Here is a 20,110-nt window from a genome sequence, read left to right as displayed (position 1 = left end):
TTGGACGCATTCTGTCTCTGTGGCCCCAAATCTGGGACAGGAGCCCATTGTGCCCCACAAAGTCCCGTCTGGTCGCCATGGAAATGAGCCTCATTGGGATAAACAGGGATGACCATTGATTTACCAAGAACAGGGAGACTAACAGTCTAATCCTAGAATTTAAGGACATGGTTGTAATGTTATTGCTTCTAAAATGCAACCACCATGAATTTACTTGGAGCCTGAGGCAATAGTTACCCATATGGACTATTATATTGATTAATTAGATTGACCTTTGTTAACTCTCTGCATGCCAAATAGCATATAGGCCATACAATTGTGTCTGATATGTGTGATGTCTATGGGCTATACATTTATTGCAAATATTAATATTAGGTTGTTATTTTTTAAACGTGTAATCTATTAGCATTTAAAATTAGAGTTGCCCACTGAATTATGTTTTATCTTTGCAGGTAAAATCTTTAATTTCTGTCAGATAAATGTATTTCAGTGTCTTTAGAGTAAACTTGTCTCACAAACTGAAGAAACACTGTACTTTTTTTTGTGGTCCAGACCCTGTGGAGCAAAAGAGAAAGTTGAACAACACTGCCACCGTGCGGACAGGACTGGAGACAGCGCATCTTTTTATTGGCTGACAGCGAATGTGACGTCACTTCCTACATATGACTTTCCCCGGGAATCCGATTTGGCGCGCGGACTGTCCTGTTGTTGTGTTGACCTGCCGCGCCGTCGTGTTGTGCAGCTGTCACTGAGCAAAAACGTTAAAGGCTACAAAAGTGTAAGCCATGGCTCCAGTATCGAATCCAGAGAAAGACGTGGACGGCGGTGAGTTTGGTTTCTTTCACGTTTCTCGCTCGCGGTCTGTAGCGGGACTTGCACAGAGAAAGTAGAGAAGATAGCTAGCACGTTAGCTAGCTTACACTATCATTCTACAACAAGGGACACGCTTAGGCCATTGACACTGTGTATTAGAATGCAGTAACTAGTTAAACTAAACATTTGACATATGAGTGTAGTGTTGCTCAATCTTAAGAGAGGATAGTAGACATGGCTAATGTTAGCTAACGTTGACTCTAGTGCGCTGTTGTCATTTTCAGACCTTACTTTGTCTCTACTGCAGCTTTTCTGGCGCTGTGTGTAAGATATAGCTACTCGTGAACGAAAAAAAAGAGTTACCAGAGTGCCACTAAGTAGTGTTTTCGTGTTTAAAGAGTAGAAGTCAGAGCCAATTGTCCTCAAAACACTCCCTGTGAGCGTGACACTATTGGAGTATTATTTGTAGGGGGTTCACGTCTGTAAATCAGACACGTCATGTTCATACCTGCTTCTTTGTCGCCATGTTGACGTGTCCTCTCTCCGCAGACGATGGGGGTGATCCCTGCGGTCTGGCGAGGTCTCGCTCCAAACGGGAGAAGCGAGAGAAGGTGGGAAGAAAGTCTGCACTGGAGCAGCTTAAGAAAGCCAAGCTCGGGGAGAAGATCAAATATGAGGTGAGGGTGCATGACCATGGATATTACACCACCAGAGTGTCATGATATGGTTCAACTCGGTGTGTGACCGGTAATGTTTTTTTCCCTTAATATTAACAGTATGTCTCAGAGCCTCATCATCGAGCATTATTCTCTATTTTTGGAAATCTTACAGAGTAAATTATAGATCAATTGAAAGAATAATCACCAGATGAAATGATGATTAAACATAGGGCTGATTATTTCTATGTATTATATATTTATACATACTTTATGGTATTTATAGGTGGAAGAGTTTACAAGTGTGTATGAGGAGGTGGACGAGCAGCAGTACTCGAAGATGGTACGAGACAGACAAGAGGACGACTGGATCATTGACGATGGTGAGTCTGAGTCTCCGGCTGTGTCCACTGTGGGAATATGTGCGATGGTGAGGTCCAAAGTTAAACGTCTCTCTCCTCTCAGATGGAACTGGATATGTGGAGGATGGCAGAGAAATCTTTGACGATGATCTGGATGATGATGTAGTTGAAAGCAAAAAAGGTAAACATTCATACATTATTGCGTTGTAACACAATGTCTGTGTATTGGGCAATGTACAGTAAATATGTTTTGTACAAACAGTGAATGTGTTTTGTTTGTGTTTGCAGGAAAAGGTGCTAAAAGAGCAGACTCGAAGAAAAATGTGAAGAAGTCTGCCGTAGCGAAGCCCAACACCATCAAAAGCCTCTTCATGAACAGTAATGTCAAGAGGCCTGCCGAGGTGTGTTTCTGCTGACAGCGTTGTTTTCATGTCCCTAACTGTGCTCTGTGCGGATTTTAACTTACAATAAAACGCATGTTCTCCACTCTTTCCTGCTCTTGCCCTTTTGTCTGCTCTTGCATTGACTATAAGTATCATTTTTGTCTCTTACAGAAAGACGTGGATCTGTCCAAAGATGACCTGTTAGGAGACATCTTGCAGGACCTGCACTCTGAGGTTGGTACCATATCTAGACAATGCAGAACTGCTGCTACAAGAATTAAACCTGTGACCTTTTTAGTCATTTTATAGTCAGTTAATATGGTTTTGTCTAGTTTCTTACTCAGCCGTCTTCATATCCAACTTCTCCACCTCTTCATTGTCCATCCCCAATCTGATATGTTGTGATATCTGCTTTTAAAATCTCTTCCTCCCTCTTGTCTTCCCAGAAACCGACTCTTCTGACTCTTCCGCCGGTGGTCACGCTGAAGAAAAAGAAGTCTCTGAGATCACCCATGAATCCCTTTTCGATCAAACCTCAGATGCCAAAGGTATGCTTTAAACTAAACTACGTCACCGGCCAAATTATACAGTTTGAGTTCAATAATTGTAAACTGTTGTATGTCCCACCAGGAGTCACCTTCTGCTACGGGGTTTAAGGCCAAAGTTATCAGGCCACCACCTTCTGACCCGACCCCCGGGTCATCAGCCTCCGCACCCGCTCCTCCTGTAGAGAAGCAGAAGGCGAAGGTGGAGGCGCTGGAGGAAGAGGAAGGTTAGAAACACTGACACAGCTCTGCTCGCTTTCGGACCATTTTTTTCTTGCTTCTAGCAACAATTATAAACTTGCCTTTCATGAAAATGTGTTCTCAGTGGCGTTTGATGGGGTGGACTTCGATGAGCCGATGGAGGTCGGGCTCGTGGAGGAGACGCCTGCACTTAAAGATAATGCAGAGCCTTCACCTAAAGCGGCAGCGGCGGCAGTTAGAGTGGAGCCCAAAGCAGAGCCTCAGGACCCGGTCTTATTGTAAGTCTTTTATCGGCTTTGTTCGCTTTTTCTTTTTAAAAGAAACATGGTTATTTTTTCCGGCTCATTTTCTAAATACCGTACATTTAAGGACCTTCAAAAATGTGAACCACGAGCTTCAGTTGTAGCGTCTTCCTCTCGCTGTCCAGGTCCGGCAGGATCGGAAGCTCGTGGGGACAAGAGGAGGACGGAGGAGTCGGCGAGGCTCCAGCGGAGATCCAGGTGGACTCCAGCCAACTCCCGCTGGTGGAGGGAGCAGACGGGGAGCAAGTGTTCCGCTTCTATTGGTTGGACGCCTTTGAAGACCCCTACAGCCAACCAGGTAAGGCGTGCTCCTGACCGTGAGTGAATATAGAGTTGAGCTATATCATGTTATTCCATAATCCAAAGATCCTGTTCAGATTTGTAGAGCACATCCCGGTATTTTAACTCCTCTCTCGCCTAGGTGTGGTGTACCTGTTTGGGAAAGTGTGGATTGAGTCTGCGGAGTCTCATGTGAGCTGCTGCGTCACTGTCAGGAACATCGAGCGGACCATGTACTTCCTGCCTCGCGAATATGTAAGTTTCCCGCTCGGTCGCATTACTGCCCGTATATCATGAAAATGAGATTGCAGGATTTTAGGAAACATACTTCATACATACATACATTCATACTTTTATTGCCTGTTTTCCATGAACAGAAAGTGAACACCAAGACGGGGGAGGTGACGGACACTCCCGTAGGACTGATGGACGTCTACCAGGAGTTCAACGAACTCTCCGAGAAGTTCAGGATCATGAAGTTCAAGTCCAAGGTCGGTGCCAACCGTGGTTACGGACTGAACAGCACAAGTGGTATTTTCTTTTGTCACGTAACAGGCGCTTTTTGTTTTTCTCTACAGAAAGTGGAGAAGAGCTACGCTTTTGAAATTCCTGATGTGTCCACTCAGAGCGAGTACCTGGAAGTCCGATATTCTGTGAGTGGATGTGCACACCTTACTAGATGTTACGTAGCACTGGTCCAGGCCTGTATGGTTATCTATGACAACCTATTTGTCTATGTGGTAAATATTGTTGTTTTTTTTTTTTGCAGGCTGAGTTCCCTGCACTGCCTTCAGGCCTTAAGGGGGCGACCTTTTCCCACGTTTTTGGAACCAACACTTCCAGCCTGGAGCACTTCCTCCTCAGCAGGAAGATTAAAGGGCCTTGCTGGCTGGACATCAAGACACCACGTAAGGAGGGTTTTTGACTTTCATTTAGTTTAACTTGGATCTGTGTTTTGTACGAGTACAATTCATTCTATGTGTTGAAAATGCACATGTGCCCACTCTGTCTGTGTTAGAGCTGATCGGCCAGCCGGTCAGCTGGAGTAAGGTGGAGGCTCTGGCCCTGAGGAGTGACCTGGTCACTGTGGTCAGAGACCTGTCCCCTCCGCCCATCACCGTCATGTCCATCAGCCTCAAGACCATCCAGAACCCCAAGACGCACCACAACGAGGTCAGAATGAAGAGGGGGATTTTGTGTTATTTTACGGTGTGCTCAGACAAAAGCTGAGATCCTCAGTGAGCAACGACCTGATGCTGTAATTGTTCCACTGCAGATCGTGTCCCTGGCTGCACTAGTCCACTATCAGTTCCACATGGATAAAGCTCCACCTCAACCTCCGTACCAGAACCATTTTTGTGGTACGTTATTTAAAGTCACTCAAAATTTGAAAGCTCAATTGACAAGGAGAAATCTGAGAGAGCGGTAAAAATGCGAAATGTTTTGTAACCGTTATTATATTCTTTTTTTGTCTTTTTGCAGTAATCAGTAAACCGGCTGACTGCATCTTCCCCTACGACTTCCAAGACGCTGTGAGGAAGAAGGTGAGTGTCCACGAGGCTACGGAGCTCAGCTTGGTTCTAGAAACAGGAAAAGCTTGTGTTTTATAACTGGCAGAAAGATCAGTGGTTTACACATTTACAGGATATTTACAGATGTAGCAGGGATAGGAAATTGCTGGTAAAGGACTACAAAAATAGAGTAAACTTTATTATTTATAAATCATTTTCCACAGTAATTTGCAGAATGGTAGTTTGGTTTAATTTATACAATAAGTGGTTTCCATTTAAATTGATGGAGGGTATATATTTGCCTCCGTTGTCTTCATTGTAAATGACCCTCTGCTGATAGAACGGTAAAGTGGAGATCGCCGCTACGGAGCGGACTCTGCTGGGCTTCTTCCTGGCCAAGATGCACAAAATCGACCCTGATGTGCTGGTGGTGAGTACAAGATGTTTGCATGGAGTGATTGTATACAGTTTCAGATGACGGCGCAGTGTTTCATCACGGTGAAAAATGAGTATGCTAATCCTCCTCCTTCTCCTGCAGGGTCACGACATCTTTGGTTTTGACCTGGAGGTGATTCTGCAGAGGATCAGCGTGTGCAAGGTTCCCCACTGGTCTAAGATCGGACGCCTCAGGAGGTCTAATATGCCCAAACTAGGGGTAAGAAGAAGAAAAATCCAGAGCAATATATATATATTTATATTTCGATACCATATTGTACATCACTGTACGCTGTTGCAGGGTCGCGGTGCCTTTGCAGAGAAGAGCGCAACCTGCGGCCGTCTGGTGTGCGACGTAGAGATCTCGGCCAAGGAGCTGATTCGCTGTAAAAGTTATCATCTGACTGAACTGGCTACACAGGTGTTGAATATGGAGAGAGTCACGGTCCCTCAGGAGAACATCAAGGACCTCTACAGGTCCGTACGCCCTCAACAGGAAAGATTCAAACCAAATCAAGCTGTGTATCCTAAAATATGTGTGTGTGTGTGTATCAGTGACTCTCCTCACCTGCTCTACCTGTTGGAGTTGACCTGGACAGACGCTAAGCTGATCCTCCAGCTCATGTGTGAGCTCAACGTGCTGCCGCTGGCCCTGCAGATCACCAACATCGCTGGCAACGTCATGGTAACACTTCGTTAAACAAGTCGCCCACAGCTGCAAGACAAACAAACATTAAATGTCACAGCAAAGCCGTCCTCGACACTTGTTTCCTGAGCTCAAACAGGAAGCGCAGATTACAATTAAAACTGCCGTCACTCCACAATATGCTGAATGTCATTATATCAACATCCAAATAACTTGACGCACTTAAAATGCATCTGGCTCTCTACCGACATTATTTCAATAATAATAATAAACACATGGGATGGACAATCATTGAAGTTTTTGAATTCCTGACAGCAGTTCTTCTCGCTTATTGCACAACTCAAAATACAGAAAATTGAAGTTGGAAACAAAACGGTTTGCAGACAAAAGCAAGGCTTTCTTTTCCTGTGAATGAAGAGAAAAATCTTTAAATATGCCGTTGTCAAAGTTTAGAGCCAGCGTATAATGATCAGCGAGTGTGTTTCAGCAAGTACACACTTTAACTTACAAATTACACTACAAACTTCAGTTACAATGGGACATAAAGATATCATCACCACTGAGCCTTCAGGCTGGCCCCGGTTATATTTAACCTCTGGTTTATTTGCCTCCTGCTTCGTCTCTGCAGTCTCGTACTCTGATGGGCGGTCGCTCTGAGAGGAACGAGTTCCTGTTGCTTCACGCCTTCCACGACAAAAACTACATCGTCCCCGACAAACCCTCCTTCAAAAAGACCCAGCTGGAAACGGTAAAGCCTCACAACATTATTCTTTAGTGACGTATGGTCATGTGACAAATGTTTCACGCTCGTTTTTTTTCTCTTCGTCGCAGGTCGAGGGAGAAGACGATGTGGATGCGGGGAAAGGCAAGCGGAAGAAGAAGGCCGCCTACGCTGGAGGTCTGGTGCTGGATCCTAAAGTTGGTACGTCCGTGTTCTCAGTTTTCTGTCTGGTTTTCTGTCTGTGTACATGTTTCTATAGCCTCCCTTTCTCTCTGCAGGCTTCTACGACAAGTTTGTGCTGCTGCTTGACTTCAACAGCCTGTATCCCTCCATCATCCAGGAGTTCAACATCTGTTTCACCACCGTACAGAGGGAGGCTCTCAACACGCAGAAGAAGAAGAATGAGGTGTTTGTTCATATGTTTGTTGTAGAAACTGGTGTGTTTTTGTAACAAAGAAGATTAATTAACAGATGAATTATCTAAAACTATTCACAGTAACGGACTTAATAGATTGATCCCAATGACCTGGTACAGAGGCGTAAGCCCCAGACTTTTTTTTCTTCTTCCCACCAGAGAAAACTTTCCAGCTAACTTCCATCTCTTGTGTCCATGGTAACAGGAGGATTGGTCGGAGGAGATTCCCGAAATTCCAGACACGAACCTGGAGATGGGAATCTTGCCCAAAGAAATCAGGAAGCTGGTCGAGCGGCGTAAACAGGTCAAACAGCTGATGAAACAGCAGGACATCAGCCCAGACCTCTACCTGCAGGTACACACACACACACACACACACACACACACACACACACACACTGTTCAGTGTTTACAGTTGTTCATAATTCAAGTTTGTGGGGACACTCGCCTCCCTTTTTGTTTGTTTTGAAAGGTTATTGTTTTCCTATTGTTTAAAGTTAGTTGTTGTGTAAGACTGTGTTTACTGATGTTGAGGCTGTTTGAAGTGATAGTGCACACAACATCTTTTAGGTATTTAACTCGCACCCGGAGGCTTTAAAGGAGGCTATAATGACTGTGTAGCTTGCTCCTGTGATTGTGTTTGAAATCATGTCACTTAAAAAAAAATACTACAACTGGTGACCATTTTTTTTGTTAAGGGGAAAAAATCAACAAACATCCAAACACTCCTGCAGAATAATGGACTTCTTCTCTGTCCATCTGTAGGCTCATTATGCTCCTAACTGTCATTGTTTTGCCGAAGTATGGGGACAAAAATCCAAATCACTACAGCAAGTAGCACGCTTATTTCAGCCAGATATTCATCATCATCACACTGGTGTGCAGACGGACATCTTTGAGTGAGCAACATATCGTCGTCTGCTCTCAGCGTCATTCAGTCGGCGCGTTGGTGCCGTTTGACAAAATGGCGATCGTTTGGATTCGGATGATTGAAGTGCAACTCAAATCCACAGATTAATTTGAACAGACATGGTTACCACAACTGTAGGAGGTGAACCATCTAACCACACGTGGTGAAGAACATCTGTGGGCTTGCATGTCACTGTGATGTTTTTCCGTCGTCTGACATTTTTTTACTTACCTTTTGAGACGATTTCTTAACCATTTTTTGAGTTTTCAAGGAAAGTATAATTTGAGTCCGTCTGTCCTTTCAGTATGACATTCGTCAGAAGGCCCTGAAGCTGACCGCCAACAGCATGTACGGCTGCCTGGGATTCAGCTACAGTCGCTTCTACGCCAAGCCACTCGCTGCGCTGGTCACATACAAGGGCAGAGAGGTGAGTCAACGCCTCAGAAGACAATTAAAGCAAGTTGAGCGTTCAAAACACACTCGATACTGATTAAATAATGACGATATCCTCGAGTCCACTTTCATCCACAAGAGGGCACTGCTGCATCAATTTTCACACCGTGCACCACTCCTTCCTCTATTCCCTTTTTCTTTCTGGCTTCTTCCTCATCTTCTATTTCTCACGTTTGTCATCCTTTTCTCTCTCCCCCAACACGATCTCTTCCTCCCTCACCCTGTGCCCTTCCCTGTTCCAAATATGATTATTCCCTCAAGTTCATTTTGTCACGATAAGAGACCTGTTGTGTTGTCGGTGATATCAATAGCTCCGTGTAAGTATTTTCCACTAACAAAACTGCCACAGATGGCACGCACACACGCGCACATGCCGCTCGCACTCTCTGCATGCAAAGTACGGTTGTGTAATGACTTCTTTCAACATGGAACAAAATAGGCGCGCACGCTCAATAAATCGGCGCACAGAGGCATGTGTCCTGCATGACACAAATGGCTAAATCTGGTATCGTAACTGAACACCACACACACACACACACACACACACACACACACACACACACACACACACACACTCTCTCTCCCCACCATGTCTGTCATAGTACTCATGTTCATTTAATGAGCTCGAACAGTACACATCCTCAGCAGAGGCGTCAAGCTTTGCCTCAGGGGAGTCCTTCATTAAGATCCCCTTACACACTCATTGTGTTCTCTAATAGAGGGCATGGCAGTAACTGTGCGTGTGTGTGTTATTTTGTCAGTCCGTTTGTGCCTCCAGTCACGCTCGTCGTTGGGCTGACAGAGCTACTTTGTAAAAGTTGCACATTTGATTCTGTGGTACAGGTGGGAGTTTCTCTCCCTGCAGACGTACTGCGTGTATCTTTGTTAACAGCAGGGGGTGGATGGGGTAATTACATTTGACCTCCTTCTGGCTTTATTTTATCCAGGACGTGGCACCACAAAGTGCACGTCTGAAATGGTGACAGTGCTGCGTTTTGCAAGTTGCATGCAGGCTTGTTAAATATCTGTGATGATTCAAGTCTGCATCCCTCCTAATAGTTAAAGAGCCTTCACATAAACATACAAATGTAATTGTAAACAAACTGTAAACAAAGGCTCTTGTAGCATTATTTAAGTGTTTTGTGGCAGTTGGGTTAAAAATAAATAAACATGTGTAATGTGTTTCCATTCACAGACCCTACAATTAGGGCTGGGTGATAATTGGAATCACATCGTGATGAAATCATATCGAGATATCATGATATACAATTATGTAGTCTCAATTGATAATAACAAGCACATACTGATTCAATCTTTTCCGAAAGTTCTTAATTAAGTGAGTTTTTAATTCACACGGGAGTAAACAAAACCATTTGGTTCTTTCGTACAAACTATTTAGTTATTGAATTCTGTATCGTGATCTATATTGTTAAGATATGACATGATCTATATCAGGATAGAAGAATGTTGCCCAATCGCCCGCCCACCCAAGCCGACAAAGGCGGTCTTATACACAACTCTGCATTCATTGCTGTTGTAGCTGACTGCCGACCTGCCGGGCGGGCCTTATTATCATACGGGATAAAATGATTCCGTTGATCTTGCGTGATCTTTATCAGCTGCTGCCATCTTGTGCAACTCAGTTCTGTGAAAATCGATTTTTAGTCTTTAACTTCATTAGTACTCTGCATACAGTGGAGAGCGATGTGACCGATCGGAGAGACCTGCATGAAAAGGTCACCAGTCAGATCTGAACCCCCCCACAGTGTTCTGATTTCCTGACACGGCCCTCAACCCGCTGAGGTAGCAGCAGATCCTTAGTGTTTTGTTTACTTTGTATCCATGATCCTAGACACGCATCTATTTATACTGCTGGGGCGCGACATCTACCACCACGGTGTCCCGCTGTAAAGGAGATGCTGTCGATAATGTTTATGGTGATTAAGTGCTCTCCAAAATCTATATTTGGACATTTATTTGTTGGATGTTCTGCTCAAAATCTTTGATATCTTGATATGATCCAGTTGGTCGAACTAACTCAGTTGCTCACTAATGTTTATCCAGCCCTGCTAATGATTTGGTTTTCTGGATTGCCTATGCTACAGTTAGTTAGCCATCACACCATTCGTACACCGGCGGACTCGGGCAAAGAAGCCGAGGGCTTCAGTCCGATACCCGTAAGCCAAGTAGTTCTTGGTAGTTTCCGACTGCAGCGAGCCAGGAAGGCTGGCCGGCGTTTAGTTTCTAATGTATTTGTGGGTATTGCCGTTTGCACCCCCCCCCCCCGTTTTATCGTCACATTTGCACTCTCCTTTCATATCAAGATTTAGGAGGCTTTTTATTTTTGTAATTGTAACACGTACACAGACCGCTGCTCTGTCCGCAGTGTAAATCCACCCTCCCCTTCATCTGTCCGGACGAGCGTGCGGGTTGAATGTGCATGTGTCGTGCGTATTTATTGATTGGCTTAGCTCTCATCTTTCTCTCACTCTCGTTTTATATTGAGGCCTAAACCCCCCCCCCCTTCCCCCCCTTTCCCCTGTGGCAGAATGGGTCAGGCGGGGGGCCACAGCGGTTTCTCAGCCCAAGGAGGGTGCAGACGATGGGGGCTCGGAGGGGGAGGACGGACCCTTGGCGGTGGCTCTTTCTGATCAGACTTGCCAAGTTAAGAGGGGAAAGCCCCCCCACTTAGCTCCCCTCCCGACTCTTGTGTGTGTATACATCTTCAGTGTGTCTTGTATCTGTCCGTGTGTGTGTGTGTGTGTGCGTGTGTGTGTTGACGTACATGTGTCGATTGCGTGTGCACAAGTGCTACTGGCCGAACTCTGCCCTTTGTCGCGGGGACCATTTGTTGTGGCCCTGCTCTGTCCTGGTATGTGTGTGGGTATTAAGGGGAGGGATGATGGGTATTAAGAGGAAGGTGAAGGTTTAGGATTACACAGCCACAGATTGATGTCCCCCTCAACCCCTCAGTGTTATTTTGGGTTCCTTTGTATGTTCGCCAGAGAACAGTTGGGTGCATAGAACCCGATATATGAAACACTGACAACTTACACGCATGTGGTTATAATAGGCTGATAAATGCGTTCGTTATGGCAGGAAGACTTTTATTGTCCGCTGACCGCTGGCTGGTGTGTCGCTGACTTCAGCTGACCGTTTTCCCTTTACAAATAGAGAGAATTCAATGGAGGATTTTCTACAGGAGCTCTTACAGATCAGAGATCAGTTGCAGGAAAAAAATACTCCGTGGCATTTGGCTGTCTGGCGGTGTTAATTTCCGATGCTTGCGTTAATGTTGCTAGTCACAGCAAATGAAGTGTCTGTTAGCAGTCAAAGGGCACCGCAAAAGCTGCTTTGCCACTTTTATGACATGCTCGGTTTAGAAGGCACGTACACCATCTCTTGTCTCTGGACAGAAACTCGTGCGCGTGTGTGTGCGCGTGTGTGCGCGTGCGTGCTCCTAATCGAGTGATGTTAACAACAGGGGCCGGTTGAAGCCGTTGATTGTGGAGGAACGCAGATTGGTTTGACATTTGACCCTTTTGACAGCAAATCTGACAGCCATTAGCAGGTGTGTGTGTGTCAGGATGGAGGATGACTCCTGAAAGCCATTCTGCTGTAATTGAGTCTGTCCTGTCAGCCTGACAGGAGCTCGTAGTTCACATTTTTGGACGGCATGCAGAGTGAGGGCTAGAAGCGGGCCTGAGTAACGGAGCCGATGGTGTGGAGAGGTCAAAGTTTGGTTTCGGTTAAACCTCTATGTGCACTTGCGTGTGTGTGAGGGTGCTGGTGCTTGTAATGAAGTCTAAGTAAATGTTGTTGCCTCTGGTGTCCCTCATTCAGGTTCTGTATCATTCCTCTTGTCTCAGGAATCACAAATCATTTCCCCGAATTAGACGCAGGAATACCTAAACCGCCCTATTGTGTGTGTGTGTGTGTGTGTGTGTGTGTGTGTGTCTGTCAGTTGATGGGGTTTGAGTAAATATTGTTGTCGCCATTTCTTTCATTCAGGGTCTCAATCGCTTCTGCGGTCTCAGATTCACATGGGTCATTTTTACATTTCCCCGAATTAGCTTTAAGAATACATAAGCCTGCATACGCTGATGTATCTCTGTGTGTGTGTGTGTGCATGCTCATGTCTGGGGAAATGAGGGCTGCATGTTTCCGTGGGCCCGTGGCCCCTTAGAGCTGGCTTTACTCCTGATAGGAGTGGACTTAACAAATAGTCACATGGGAGCAACGCTGCTATTTTGGCTCCATCAGCTCGTCAGTGAGGGCCGACAGTGGAAAGGACGAGGGTTGGGAATCCAAACTGCGACGTTAGTAACACCTGCTAATGAGGCCATGTGAGACCTGGCTAATGGCAGGGATTATAATTCATTACGGATTGATCCGACATGTGGCGTCTTTGTCGGGGGCCACTGACGGAGCTGTAAATGAGAGGATGATTAGTACATGGTTTTAGCTGACTTGACAAGGAGGTGATAATTATTGCTACTTCTATTAAAACCTCAACGTTTTGTGATTAATGACGTACTGAACTTGATCCTCTGATCTACTTTACTGCATTTGTGTTATTGAACCAATTATCTATTAATAATAAACACTTTAAATTGTGCAGTGACAAAAGTCGTGTCATCTTCCTGAACCACTTATTGCCTGCTATCTGAAATATCACATTTTGAATGCGCTCATCGACTCCCTGCACAAACATTTATTTATTTGCCCGGCAACATTTTTACGACCTCATTGGTGACTGCTGTGACTGTGCCACGGGCGAAGTGACACATCGGGATGTGTCCTCTTTAAGCTATCGAAGTAGCACATTTTGAACTGAGCAGCCAGCGGGAGGATTGTTGTCATTGTCGAGTTATTTTCGATCAACGGCTGCAGACGAAGCTTTACAACCGATTGACCCTCCCAGTAGCAGACATGAGAACACAGCAATGGCATCTGACAGGACAGGTGTGTGTGTGTGTGTGTGTGTGTGTGTGTGTGTGTGTGTCTTTTTGTCTTTGCATTCATGCATTCAAGTAAAAATCATTTCAGTGAAAGAAGGGTTTTCATTCTCTGGCTGTGTATGGAGGTGTGTGCACAGGAGAGCTCACATGAGCAGAAGAGAGACTACGAATCTTTTATGCATCTGTGTGTGTGTGAGAGATTGTGTTAGTGAAAGAGAGGGGGTCTGTTTGTGTGTATGTGCATGCATACTCATGCCCCCCCCCCCCCCCCCCCCCCCTTAGCTCTGACAGTGGTGTGTTCCTCCACAGGTGCTATTTCAGTCGGCCGACTGTCATCTCAAAATGCTTTTCAGCTGAGTGCTTTTCAAAACAATCGTCACTGGTGCCCCCAGGCTCTTTTTACAAGGGTCCTCTGCCGCACTGAGGTTTAACATGCTGCCTCTGATCTCCTGATCAGTGGGGGAGGGAGTTATATGTGTGTGTGAACCCGTGCTCCCGCACTTGTCTCCCTCGTTCCCTCCGTTGGCAGCTTTGAGTGTTGCCGACTACAGCCGCACCACTTAGCCCGACTCCATCTTTTAGCGACGTCGGCAGGGTCGGATGCCGTGACGTCTTGTGTGTCCTCAAAGTCTTCGAGGCAGATCGTTGGGTACATTATGTTTTTAGAAATGGGGAGTTCAAAGTGAAAATGTCACCTGTAAGCTGTGCAACGTCAGTGTTGAAATACTGTGGGAACACTTGAACTCGTGTGCTACTGTCAGCTCCTAAATTATAGCGACAGACGAGCAGACAACAGCTTGAAGCTGCCATTTGCTGCAAGTTGCAGGCTTATCTAAAATATGGTTTAATGTCTATTGAGTTTAGTGGGACTGCTGTTCATGTGAGGATTACTTTCATGTAAGTTAGGAGGCACGGAAACATAAGAGAAGGAGAGATTCGCCTCGACTCGTTGTGAGTACGAAACCATTCCAATCTGACTTCAAATCTGATCATTCATTTGGACCGCTAGATCCCAGCCAATGGTGAGAAGTCGTAAGTTCCCAGAGCTCATGTTGACTTATTCAAATGTCTAGTTTCATCCGACCACTGTCTCTTATTCTCAGGACATTCAGTTTACAAACAAAGAAGAGTAGGAGAACGTTAACGTTGATTTTCTGTCAAATATACCGATTTAATTATTAAAGCTCTACAGCTCTAATGTGGTTGATGTTGAAAGACAGCTTGGTTTCACTGAAGGACACAGCATCGGGAGAACATGAAGTAATACGAGTCAAGCTTTTTCAGTTGTCTGCCCCAGTATGAGCGGCATGCACGGTGCTGACACACACACACTCTTTGTACCCCCTGGGGCTGTGTGTTTGCGTTGGTCCGTATAGTATGTGTGTGTTGGCATGTGCTTAAAGATGAGCGCTCGCCCACAGACAGTTGCATCATGGTCAAACGACTTGTCTTTCACGGTTCATTCCTTAAAGCGCTGTGTCCTGCGGGGGACTGACAACATATGGAAAACCCGTCTAAATCAGTCCACACATCAATTACATCAACGCATTCTCACCTCGCTCCGTCTCCGTCTTTCCCACATCTCTGTGTTCATCACTCCTCTGCCCTTTCCTTCCATCTATTCTCTGATCACCCCCCCCGCCCCCTCTCTTTCAGCGATTTTACAATGTATACTGAGGTACAGTAGCTCTTCCTCTAGTGTCTGTGTTAGTGGGTGTTTAACATCTCTGTAACCGATGGAGGCCGCCGTGGACCAGCAACTGTCCTGTGCGGTGAGGTGAAATGTTTTTGTCAATGGAGTCTGCTGGCTTTGAAGAGAACGTAGATTAAAAAAATAACGGCTTCACTGTCGGACAGCAAGATAAAGCAGTGAAAATATCCCCCCGTACCAACCTTCACCAGCATGATAGTAGCCGGCCAGTTCATGGTCAAAAATGTAAATGAATACGTGGAACCTCACAAAGGGACTGAGCGAGCACATCACATCTAGTTTTGCCTCGGTCACATTTTAACTTTTAAAAAAGCCATTTCATTCACGATTTGAAGGCTTTTATCCCTCAAAAAATATGCAAAATATTTAGCTTGTTAGATGTATTGACATTGTGTCAAAGATCACGGTTAGTTTCTGCTCCGAAGATTTCTCCAACTGTACTCTGAGCCCGTTATTTCATCGTCCCCTTTCTTCCCCTCCTAAACTAGCAGGAGGAGGGCGAGTCATTTTGTCTGCACCAAAGCTTAGCAACACAATTTAGTGTGTGTGTGTGTGTGTGTGTGTGTGTGTGTGTTTTTGTTGAGACCTTGACCTTGACTGCAGTCTCTAATGGAGAGGAGGCTGTTCTGTGAATGACTCAAACCCACCCTCCTCCCCCCGCCGCTGTACAGTGGTATGTAGCAGCCTATAAAGCATGCTTACAAGTCCCACTCTGGTTTCAGGGAGTGGACCCCCTCCTCCTCTCCAGCCCCAGCCTGACCCCGCCCCTTCCTCACACTCTGAAATAGCCACGTCCTTGTCCCCACACGGAGCCCGGTGTGAGTCGGGGTTGTGTATATATGCAGCCGTGGTTGATTGAGGAGCAGATTGCTGGTGACAGGTCACACTGCGTTCCATCCCTCCGACCCCCCAGATTAGCCACCCGAAGCCCCCTGCCCTCCCCTCCTCTGGGCCCCCACCTGTTGGGATCCCTCCGCTGCTCAGATCTCTCTCTCACACACACACACACACACACACACACACACACACAGAGTGGACAACCTGCGTTAACAGAATTCCCTTATTTGTCCGTCACTCACTCTGCGGGTGATAAAGGCCATTACGAGTCATTAAGGTGTTTGAGTGTGTGTTGCTCGGCTAGGATGTGTGTGGGCTGAATAGACGCCTGTCACAGCATGCTCTCATAATTGCCCTCTTAGCCAATTATCCCCCATTTAAAGGCAAGTCACCTGCTCTGCTCCAATGTCCACACAAAGACTTGCGCACACACACACACACACACACACACACACAGAATAAATAACATGGAAACTTAATATTTAATCATTGTTTGTTCCTCAGTGATTTATTTGTTTACTGTGCTGAAATGCGTAATATGCAGTAGTGCTTTTTGTCGTTCATACTGTTGTGTCTGTTCTCCTTCAGATTCTGATGCACACCAAAGAACTGGTTCAGAAGGTGAGTTATTAACAAGCCAACGTAATACTAATCTCGTAAAGGAAACTCAAAAGACCTTTCAGTGTTCAATAACGATGCAAAGGACTGTGTAAAGAAATGGGAAACTGTCATATCACCATCAGTGAAACGAAAAGAAGAAGAAGAAAGGAAACTGTTAAAAACTTTGCAGGGTTTGACCTTAAATCTATATCAGGATAAATGATGTATATCCCAATTATGATGATTTAAAACGTTATTGTCCGGCCCTAATTTGAAGCTAATATATCGTCTTCCTCATAAGACCGTTTTTTCATGTCATTTTTCCACTTATGTGACTCAGATGAATCTGGAAGTCATCTACGGAGATACTGACTCCATTATGATCAACACCAACAGCAGGGCTCTGGAGGAAGTCTACAAACTTGGCAATAAGGTGCGTCTGTGTCAGCGGTAGAGAAGTTCTGCATCGCTTTTCTTCAGTTCGATTTTTTGACATTTTCACTGATTGCATATGTGTGTGTGTGTTTGTTATTTCCAGGTGAAGGCCGAAGTAAACAAGCTCTACAAACTGCTGGAGATCGACATCGACGGTGTGTTTAAGTCCCTTTTGCTGCTGAAGAAGAAGAAATACGCCGCCTTGGTGGTGGAGAACCACGGCGAAGGACGATACAGCGTCAAGCAGGAGCTCAAAGGCTTGGACATCGTCCGCAGAGATTGGTGCGACCTGGCCAAGGAGTGTGGCAAGTACGTGAGATAAACCAAACCGAACTGGGACTGAAAGCCACACATCAGGCGGTGCAAGGTATCCATTTAGATTGGTGTGTTCCTCTGCTCCTGCAGCTATGTGATCGGTCAAATCTTGTCGGACCAGAGCCGTGATGTCATTGTGGAGAACATCCAGAAACACCTGGTGGAGGTGGGAGAAAAAGTAGCGGCCGAAACGATTCCACTCAACCAGTTTGAGATAAACAAGGTGAGGGCATGGCTGTATGTATGAACGGCTCCACATCTGAATAGTGTGAAACAAACATTTAGCAATAGTTTTTCCGATAAGTTGATTGGACCTCAAATTCAAAATAAATGCTGCAACACAGATCAACTGTTCTCTGAACTGGAGAATCCATCTTTTTACTTAAGTACTTGGCTTAAAACGTCAACAAGTTATGATATGGATTCATTTCATCTCTGGAGTAATCTGCAGTTAAGATAATCACAGGCAGATGTATTTTTGCATCCGTGTGGGACAAAGGAATTAATTGAAACGATTCACGGATTGTAACAACAGTCTGTGATGTTAGTTTAAGCTGTTTTCTCACGAATACATGGAATTATAAAACCGCCGAATAACAATGTTCGATGAAGGCTGCGGCCATCGTTGTGACGCGCAGACGCACGTGCCGCATTGACGTATGTTCGACGATTGCGTCGACGAATCGCCCCCAGGCCATACCTTTGTATTCATTGCTGCTGTCGTACTCTCTCCTCCAGGCTCTGACTAAAGATCCTCAGGACTATCCAGACAAGAAGAGCCTCCCTCACGTCCACGTGGCTCTATGGATCAACTCCCAGGGCGGTCGCCGGGTCAAATCTGGAGACACGGTGTCGTACATCATCTGCAAGGTGTGTGTGTGTAGGAGAGAAACATAGATATAGTCTCCTGACACACTGGTCCACGAGTCATTCCAGCGGTTTTCTACTTTACATTTCAACAGCTAATCATTAAAATCAAGAATATCCAAAGATAGATTTTTAGTGTACACTGTAGTATAAAGTACAAGTTACCACTCACACCGCTGTCTGTCTTTTCTTTGTCCCCCTAGGACGGCTCCACGCTGGCGGCCAATCAGAGGGCCTATGCTCTAGAGCAGCTCCAGAAGCAGGAGGGTCTCAGTGTGGACACTCAGTACTACCTGGCCCAGCAGGTCCACCCTGTGGTGTCCCGCATCTGTGACCCCATCGAGGGCATCGACAGCGTGCTCATCGCCACGTGGCTGGGTATGTCAGACCGAAGCCTTCAGTGTTATTGAGAGCGGGTAGGCCCACATCACTCTGGTGTTGAATTATGACTTGAGAAATTTCAGGTTTCCTTCAAAATATGACAAATTACACGATTAATGAAAAAAAAAAAAATGTTCAGTGAAAGTATTTAATTAAAATTTAGCGAGTGACACCAACACGCATAACGCTTCTTGTAGTGATTAAGTGACACTGTGGCTCAGTGGGAGAGCAGGGTCCTCCTTCAATCAGAGGGCCGGCGGTTCGATACCCGCCTCCGCTGAGTGGTCAGAATACTAGAAAAGCGCTGTACAAGTCCATTTACCATTTGCAGTTTACAGACATGCTATTATATAAATAAACAATGACCGTGTGGTATTTGCGGGGGCACAGCTTACTTTGAGTGATAGTACTAATCTCTCTTTATGTATGTGTTAGCATTAGTAATGATTCCGGTTTTATAGTCTGGTGACAGCTGAGGCAGCCAAATATAGAAAGGCTGTCACACCTAATGTCACAACAGCCTAATAAAAGTACAAAATAGATGTTTCATTGTTGTCTAATAGTCATAAAATTAAGTGGTTTGAATGGAAAAATTCCAGAGTATTTCGTCTGTTTTGTACACGAAAATGCGACAGGATAAAAAAATAAATCTGTGGTGTCATGCAGAATTATCTTTTGTCCATACCAGGTCTGGACCCGAGTCAGTTCCGAGCTCACCAGCAGTACCAGAGGGAGGAAGAGGCCGATGGCACGCTGGGAGCTCCGGTCCAGCTGACCGACGAAGAGCGCTACAAAGACTGTGAGAGGTTCACCTTCACCTGCCCTCAATGCGACACCGACAACATATACGACGGCGTCTTTGAAGGAGCTGTGAGTAGAAGTCCCCGTGCACTGCGTTAGCCATCACAAACCTCCTTTACTAGTCTTCTGCTGTGGTTTTACATGTTTTTCTATGGCCATGGAGCAAGATATACAACAAGTATACGTCCTGCATCAGTGTAGCGACGAGGAGACTTGTAGTTTAAGTATATTCTATCACTAACAATGTGTTTCACAGGTATAATGGATTAATCAGTAGAGACACCCTTTAAGAGTCTGAGGGTGGAGAGGAATTTCCGTCAAACTTCCTGTGAGGGATTCATGCTTCAGTCATCCTCCATATTGTGTCTCTGTCTGTATTTTTAGACAGCTGCCTGGCTCCAATACAGACTCTGTTTTCATTGGCATAGTTTGGACTCCACAACTTGAAAAGCCTTTCCATAACCCCTGCTGCTCCATGAACGCACACACACAATGATCTCCTACCATTTGTCAGTCCAAGGTCGTGTGTGTGTGTGTGTGTGTGTGTGTGTGTGTGTGTGTGTGTGTGTG

At 45.5% G+C, this 20,110-nt stretch overlaps 1 protein-coding gene across 1 annotated transcript in view; it reads left to right on the top strand.

The window, feature by feature from the left end:
- The first annotated feature begins 651 nt into the window (after positions 1–651).
- Positions 652–20,110, top strand: part of pola1 (polymerase (DNA directed), alpha 1) — a 37,973-nt gene continuing 18,514 nt past the window's right edge. Inside the window, exons 1-33 of the mRNA XM_031850276.1 lie at positions 652–825; positions 1,363–1,490; positions 1,756–1,852; positions 1,935–2,012; positions 2,120–2,232; positions 2,386–2,448; positions 2,661–2,762; positions 2,845–2,986; positions 3,085–3,238; positions 3,388–3,560; positions 3,684–3,796; positions 3,919–4,032; positions 4,120–4,194; positions 4,311–4,449; positions 4,560–4,714; positions 4,818–4,902; positions 5,024–5,085; positions 5,393–5,482; positions 5,591–5,707; positions 5,789–5,964; positions 6,043–6,172; positions 6,762–6,881; positions 6,965–7,055; positions 7,133–7,260; positions 7,475–7,624; positions 8,484–8,606; positions 16,730–16,762; positions 17,082–17,174; positions 17,280–17,485; positions 17,582–17,714; positions 18,230–18,361; positions 18,562–18,736; positions 19,428–19,609. Of these exons, the coding sequence (XP_031706136.1) occupies positions 786–825; positions 1,363–1,490; positions 1,756–1,852; positions 1,935–2,012; positions 2,120–2,232; positions 2,386–2,448; positions 2,661–2,762; positions 2,845–2,986; positions 3,085–3,238; positions 3,388–3,560; positions 3,684–3,796; positions 3,919–4,032; positions 4,120–4,194; positions 4,311–4,449; positions 4,560–4,714; positions 4,818–4,902; positions 5,024–5,085; positions 5,393–5,482; positions 5,591–5,707; positions 5,789–5,964; positions 6,043–6,172; positions 6,762–6,881; positions 6,965–7,055; positions 7,133–7,260; positions 7,475–7,624; positions 8,484–8,606; positions 16,730–16,762; positions 17,082–17,174; positions 17,280–17,485; positions 17,582–17,714; positions 18,230–18,361; positions 18,562–18,736; positions 19,428–19,609 (3,912 nt within the window). The 5' untranslated portion in view covers positions 652–785. The remainder of the gene's footprint in view (positions 826–1,362; positions 1,491–1,755; positions 1,853–1,934; positions 2,013–2,119; positions 2,233–2,385; positions 2,449–2,660; positions 2,763–2,844; positions 2,987–3,084; positions 3,239–3,387; positions 3,561–3,683; positions 3,797–3,918; positions 4,033–4,119; positions 4,195–4,310; positions 4,450–4,559; positions 4,715–4,817; positions 4,903–5,023; positions 5,086–5,392; positions 5,483–5,590; positions 5,708–5,788; positions 5,965–6,042; positions 6,173–6,761; positions 6,882–6,964; positions 7,056–7,132; positions 7,261–7,474; positions 7,625–8,483; positions 8,607–16,729; positions 16,763–17,081; positions 17,175–17,279; positions 17,486–17,581; positions 17,715–18,229; positions 18,362–18,561; positions 18,737–19,427; positions 19,610–20,110) is intronic.

This window comes from Anarrhichthys ocellatus, unplaced genomic scaffold, assembly GCF_004355925.1.
Source record: "Anarrhichthys ocellatus isolate YVR2014 unplaced genomic scaffold, GSC_Weel_1.0 scaffold10, whole genome shotgun sequence".
Taxonomy (NCBI): domain Eukaryota; kingdom Metazoa; phylum Chordata; class Actinopteri; order Perciformes; family Anarhichadidae; genus Anarrhichthys; species Anarrhichthys ocellatus.
The sequence above is the reverse complement of the archived record's forward strand: the minus strand, read 5'-3'. Positions and strand labels throughout refer to the sequence as shown.